General features: G+C 40.8%; 1 protein-coding gene across 2 annotated transcripts; it reads right to left on the bottom strand.

The window, feature by feature from the left end:
- Window positions 1-745: 745 nt before the first annotated feature.
- Window positions 746-5,522, bottom strand: LOC115111361 (neurofilament heavy polypeptide-like). Of its 2 annotated transcripts, XM_029637348.1 has the most exons (5): window positions 5,358-5,522; window positions 4,698-4,919; window positions 4,176-4,230; window positions 3,872-3,983; window positions 746-3,262 (listed from the first exon to the last, which is right to left on the bottom strand). In XM_029637348.1, the coding sequence occupies exons 1-5, from the start codon at window positions 5,361-5,363 to the stop codon at window positions 2,746-2,748; spliced, it is 912 nt and encodes a 303-aa protein (XP_029493208.1). In that variant the 5' UTR covers window positions 5,364-5,522; the 3' UTR covers window positions 746-2,745. The 2 variants fall into 2 exon arrangements, with proteins under 2 accessions (XP_029493208.1, XP_029493200.1); XM_029637340.1 differs by having other exon boundaries at window positions 4,698-5,522.
- Between the last annotated feature and the right edge of the window lie 879 nt (window positions 5,523-6,401).

Here is a 6,401-nt window from a genome sequence, read left to right on the forward strand (position 1 = left end):
CAGGTGTTTGGCTCCTCTACAGTGACTCTGTGTCACAATAACTAAGTAGTAATGGAAGGCAGCCTGGCTCTCCGAAACAAGAGCTGTAGGCCCATGTGACGTCACACTTCATAGAATAGCATTCCACTTAAAGGCTGTGATCTTCCGTTATATGCCATGCTTAAAATAATGGTCATATTTAGATTCTCACTAACAGATGATGTATACTGATTGCTGTGTACTGTAAATTACTTTTCCATGTCCACTGACGTACTCTGTTTACTCTCCCTATCAATACTCTAATAGCTCTTTGTACATCCTTCCAATTCCTTGCTTTGAACTGGTGCGCAAAAATGTGATCCAGGTAAAAATGGTACAAATGTGTGTTTTTGTTTGTGTGAGCACACATCTGTGTGTGTGGTATACTAAACCGGATTGAGACAAAGCTTCCTGGTTATCGTTCTAAGGAAATAGAATATGGAAATTCTCTTTTACCATCTTAGATTTGATTTTGTTAGTAATGGCATTGTGAAATGAGGCAGAGCCTCTCCCTAAGAACCTGTGAGACAATAGTTTGTTTTTGACCATCTCCATGATAAGTACTACAGAATGGCCATGAAATATGATGCCATTCCAAAACTCAAAACTATTTTTCAGTATGTTTTTGAACAGACAGTTCTTGAAAAAGTAAGAATAACAAAACGTTTTTTTTAAGTTTAAAAAGTATAAAAAGCCTCAATCAGAAGCTTATGGACAAAGAAGTAAAGCAAAGAAAAACCGCAACATTAATTTATTACACATCATGATCAGAGTACCCAGTGCATCATCGTTACTGTGATGGAAATACAACTTCAAGCACATCATTGTCAGTTGGATCAAAGTCCAAGATCTCATTCCCACTTCAGTAAATATCTACTGCATTTCCTCAAGCAAGTGAAAAGACAACAACAGCTGAGTAGTAGAGATGACTATTTGAATAGGAGTGTGGGTGTATTTAGTGGGAAATGTCCCATGATCATAAAAACCATACTGTAGGTGCGATAAAATGCAAACATTTTTTAAATAATTATGAGGTCTTAAGTTGTTAGCTAAATGGGCTGGTCGTTCATTCTATCCATTATTTTTTGCAATGATTGCTATGCTAAACAAATCATTGGCATGTAGCTCCAGGATAGCTACTGTACATCTCCTTTGCTGTAGCCAACTAAAGAAAGCAGCTGAAATGACAGTACCTATGTGTACTTTCCTTTGTTTTACATTTGTTTGTTTCTTTTGCAATTTCTTTGGATATATCCATTATAATGATCCTGATAAATGAATTTGTCTGGCTCAGAGAAACTGTCAGTCACTTCACGTTCATATGCATGGCACGGAGGAGATCGCAATAAACCTTCCACAGGTCAGAGAAGCAGGCAGCAAGGTTTAGACAAACCCTAACTGTTGCAAACTAAATGCTAACCTAGTAGCATGGGGGGAAATTGTTTAGATACTTTTTAACGGGGGAGATGATGTTAAGGCTATAATATAAATTGACTGGCTGGGTTGTGGGACAGTAGTCTGGCTGATTCCAAACTCAAAGTCCTCCTGACTTGAGAGTCTGGAAAGGCTGTTTTGATGTTGTCTCACTCAAACACATACAGCCACAGCCACACAAAGCCCCTGAGTGCCGCCCCCTTCCATTACAAATGTTGGATTTTCAAATCCAAACAAGGAGAGGTCTCAACCAATCAATCCTTCTGCTGAATTTCTGAGTGAATATTGCATTAATAAACAGCCTCCTTCCCAGACCAGTGAGTCACAGCTCTTCCTTCCTGTGTGGTACCGTGAGTCGCGTCAGTCAGGCTAGTGGATAGTGGATGCGCATTGATGAATCAAATTGAACTCTTAACAGGCATTACCCGGTGAATGCGGGGATTGTTGTGCTATAACTCCCTATCAACCAGTCAGCATCCAGGATCCAAACAACCCGTTTTATAAATGTTTTTATATCATTTACATGGTGACAGCATGGTATCCCAGGAATACTGAACATTCCAAAGCACAAAAAACTGCGCCTGAATCTGATTCATTGCAATTCAATCTTTGAGGACTGCAATCATAGAAATACTATTTATTTATGCCTATTAATAAGCCATTGTCATCATCTCGTCTATGGTTATTTTGCTGGTGGCTCACTGTCACCCTACGTTTACATATTACTCGTCCACCAGCCGGCTCCATTTTACCCTGGCAGATTACACCCAACAGCGTTACAATATTATGTTTTACCCTGGCAGTCAATGATGGTGATGATAAGGTAAGCTGTATTAAAGCTTTAATGGTCTAAGTTATATTGGTATTGAACTGTGCAGGTTTGATAGGAGTTCCTCCCTCTTCATCACAGAACCATCAACAGGGAAAGGCAGTGGTTTCTCTTTCCATGTTTTCTGTGCCTAACTAAAAGGCTTTATAAAAATGTAAATGAAAAACAAAAAACATTTATTTAAAAACTGATAAGATATTCATAGTTTTTAAAAACGAACAGCACCTAATTTCTTTAGGCTACATAGTGTGCCAAACTGACACATTGACAATGCCCACAGCCTAATCTTTTGTGTACAGACTACATAACATAAATGGTGTAATTTACATGGGGTTGCCAAGATTACCCACAAAAAAAAAACATAAAAATGAGTGTGCATCATGAATGAATGACTACACACCATTAATGTTATTCTGAGAGAAATTTTAGCCGTTTAGTGCTTTGGAGCAGGGCCGGCTTCAGCTTTAAACAGCAGCTGCTTCAACTTTTACAGATGCAGGTTCACCTTGTACAGCGGCCTCTTCAGCTTTTACAGGGGCAGCTTCAGCTTTTACAGGGGCCACTTCAGCTTTTACAGGAGCCTCTTCAGCTTTTACAGGGGCAGCTTCAGCTTTTACAGGGGCCGCTTCAGCTTTTACAGTGGCTGCTTCAGCTTTTACAGGGGCCACTTCAGCTTTTACAGGGGCCGCTTCAGCTTTTACAAGGGCCGCTTCAGCTTTTACAGGGGCCGCTTCAGCTTTTACAGGGGCCGCTTCAGCTTTTACAGGGGCAGCTTCAGCTTTTACAGGGGCACCTTCAGCTTTTACAGGGGCAGCTTCAGCTTTTACAGGGGCCGCTTCAGCTTTTACAGGGGCCGCTTCAGCTTTTACAGTGGCTGCTTCAGCTTTTACAGGGGCCGCTTCAGCTTTTACAGGGGCCGCTTCAGCTTTTACAGGGGCCGCTTCAGCTTTTGCTGCTCCTTCTTTGGGTGGACATAATTTCCTAGAGAAAACAAGAGGTTTTATTATCATCATGAACTTTGTTTGATGTTTCACCTGTGCTGTGAGTAGACTTGTGTACAGGTCTATTTTTGACTGGAATGAATTCCAAAAATCACTGAAGTTGAGACTTATATTTCCCTCACTAACTTTAAACATCAGCTATCTGAGCAGCTAACCGATCTGCTGCAGCTGTACATAGCCCATCTGTAAATAGCCCATGCAATCTACCTACCTCATCCCCATATTGTTTTTATTTACTTTTCTGCTCTTTTGCACATCATCATCTGCACATCTATCACTCCAGTGTTCATTAGCTAAATTGTAATTATTTCGCTACTATGGCCTATTCATTGCCTTACCTCCTCACGCCATTTGCACACACTGTATATAGACTTTTTTTTCTATTGTGTTATTGACTGTACGTTTGTTTACTCCATGTGTAACTCTGGGTTGTTGTTTGTGTCGCTCTGCTTTGCTTTTTCTTGGCCAAGTCGCAGTTGTAAATGAGAACTTGTTCTCAACTGGCCTACCTGGTTGAATAAAGGTTAAATAAAAAATATATAAAATATATTTTAAAAAATCGCCAAGGTATTACAAATCTGCTACTTACGCTGTATCTGTTGAGTCCTTCACAAAACCACACACTTTGCTCCTCTGCTCCAACTGCTGTTTGAGTGTGGTGACCTCCCCAGTCCAAGCCTCCTTTTCAGTTTTGAACGTCGCTGAGGAGAACAGACAAGGAGAGGAGATCAGAAGAGAAGAGCAGAGAAGAGAAGCAAAGGGAAACCACTTCAGAAATGCACCCAGAGAGAGAGATGCACTACGTTACAGTGGCTGACATGTTACCAAATTTCACCACCTTGTGGCACAAGTGGCTACAAGAATAACAACTCTACTAGAAAAGACTCACATACCTTCAATATCACTCTGCTCCTTCTGTATGGGTGCAAGTACTTCCTCCTTTTGTTTCTTTGTGCCAAAGTGAGAGATAACACAAATATAGGTAAAGGGGAAAAATAACATTCACGCCTACTGTTTGCTGTACATACTAAAAATCCTTATCAGAGTCCTTCAAATCCTTCTACTCAGCACATTCCACTGAACAGCTCCATTACTTGACATACCTGTATGTTCAGTATTCGACCCAGGTCTGTCTAGTGAAGGGCAGCCCTGTACCTGGAGAGCTGTTCTCCAGATTTTCGCTCCAACCCTAATTTAGCACACCTAGATTTTACTTTTAGCTGCTCACCAATGCCTTATCTAGCTGAATCAGGTATGTTAGGTAAGGGTTGGACTGAAAATGAACAGGATGGTAGATCTCCATGAAGAGGGTTGGGCAGTCCTGGTCTAGTCTTTATAGTACACCAATGATCTATATGTTCAGTATTTAACCCAGGTCTGTCTAGTATTTATAGAACAGTAATGATCTCTCTCACCTTCTCTGCCTGGCAGGCCTCGACCTCAGTCTTCTTCTTCCCCTCCTCTTCGGTCAGTTTCTTCACGTCTGCCTCCATCTCCTCCACATTCTTCTTCTTCGAGTCTAACTGCCCCTTCAGCAGGTTTTCCACCCACTGCCTCTCCTTGAGTTGGTTGACGCGCGCCCTCTGCATCTGATCCAGATGCAGGTTCTGCAGGGTCAGCTTGGCTTCTGTCAGGGGCTGGCCAAAGACGATCAGGGCCAGGCCCATAGAGACCAGGATAGTTAGGCCTCCTAGCACCAATACAACCCTCATGGCTGCCTCTGGGAGTTTGTGTGGGTGTTGGTTCTTTATGTTCTTTAAGTCTATGTATTTGTCCCTGTGTGAATGTATGTGTGTCTGCTGGACTTTTATGTGTATATACTGTATGTATATCTATATATCACCTACGTCTTTACAATATAAATTTTGTGTGGCAGAGAGCACAGTGACTATTAAACGGTTTACCTTATTCACTGAGTCAATGATAATATGTGGTCGTATGAGTGAGTTTCTATGACTCATTTGTTACCATAGTCCTCCCATAGCCTACAGCATGAAGCCTGAAGCAAATATATGAACTTCTTTGAATATTATTTTGTTCCTCTTCCTTTCCTCTACAGTAAATCTGAGGCTTACTGTCATTCCTGGTCCTGTATTCTTCTTCCTGAGTTGCCTTTTTCTTAGTTCAAAAGATGCTTCGCAATCCAAATTGAAAGCACTGTTAAAGAACACAAAAAACACCTCAATCCTCAAATTCTGTGTAAAGAATGAAGAGGATGTCTTGTCCAACTCTCTAGCACCACCTCCTACCACTCCCCACCTCCCTTTATCTGGTTGTGTGGTTGGTTATGATTATGGCATAACCGGTTTGACAGTTCCGACAGGTAGGATGGGTATAATCACGTGGCTAAGGTGTAGGAGAGGATTTCAGGTGAACAAAAGAGCAGAGCAGTCGCGGATATAGTCAATCATAAATCACTTCGATTCAATACAAGTTTGCAAACAGGGAGACACCTCTCACACAGAAGCTAAGCATCAAAAGACAGTGACTTTGCAAGCTGCTACAGAATGACAGTGTTCTAAAGATCATCAATACAATAACATACAGAGTATCAGTGTCCTCGATCCTTGTACATCCAGTCTTGCTTCAATCACTTCATTATTAGTTTAATACATAACATACAGCACCGAGCCTATTGACTATCAACCCTTACACAAACGAGTGTCACAAATAGAACACTGCAAATGGTGTTTATCACAAAAAAGGGGAAACATACATCGCTTCCAAAAATAACTGTCACCTCATCTGCACACACTGTATATAGACTTTTTCTCTGTTGTGTTATTGACTGTATGTTTGTTTACTCCATGTGTAACTGTTTGTGTTGTTGTTGTTGTTGTTTGTGTCGCACTGCTTTGCTTTTTCTTGGCCAGGTTGAAGTTGCAAAGGAGAACTTGTTCTTAACTGGCCTACCTGGTTAAATAAAGGTGAAATGTAAAAAAAAAAGTTTTAAAAAATGTGTATTTGCATATACAGTGGGGCAAAAAATATTTAGTCAGACACTAATTGTGCAAGTTCTCCCACTTAAAAAGATGAGGCCTGTATTTTCATAATAGATACACTTCAACTATGACAGACAAAATGAGAAAAATATCCAGAAAATCACATTGTAGGATTTT

The sequence above is a fragment of the Oncorhynchus nerka genome, linkage group LG3 (assembly GCF_034236695.1).
Source record: "Oncorhynchus nerka isolate Pitt River linkage group LG3, Oner_Uvic_2.0, whole genome shotgun sequence".
Taxonomy (NCBI): domain Eukaryota; kingdom Metazoa; phylum Chordata; class Actinopteri; order Salmoniformes; family Salmonidae; genus Oncorhynchus; species Oncorhynchus nerka.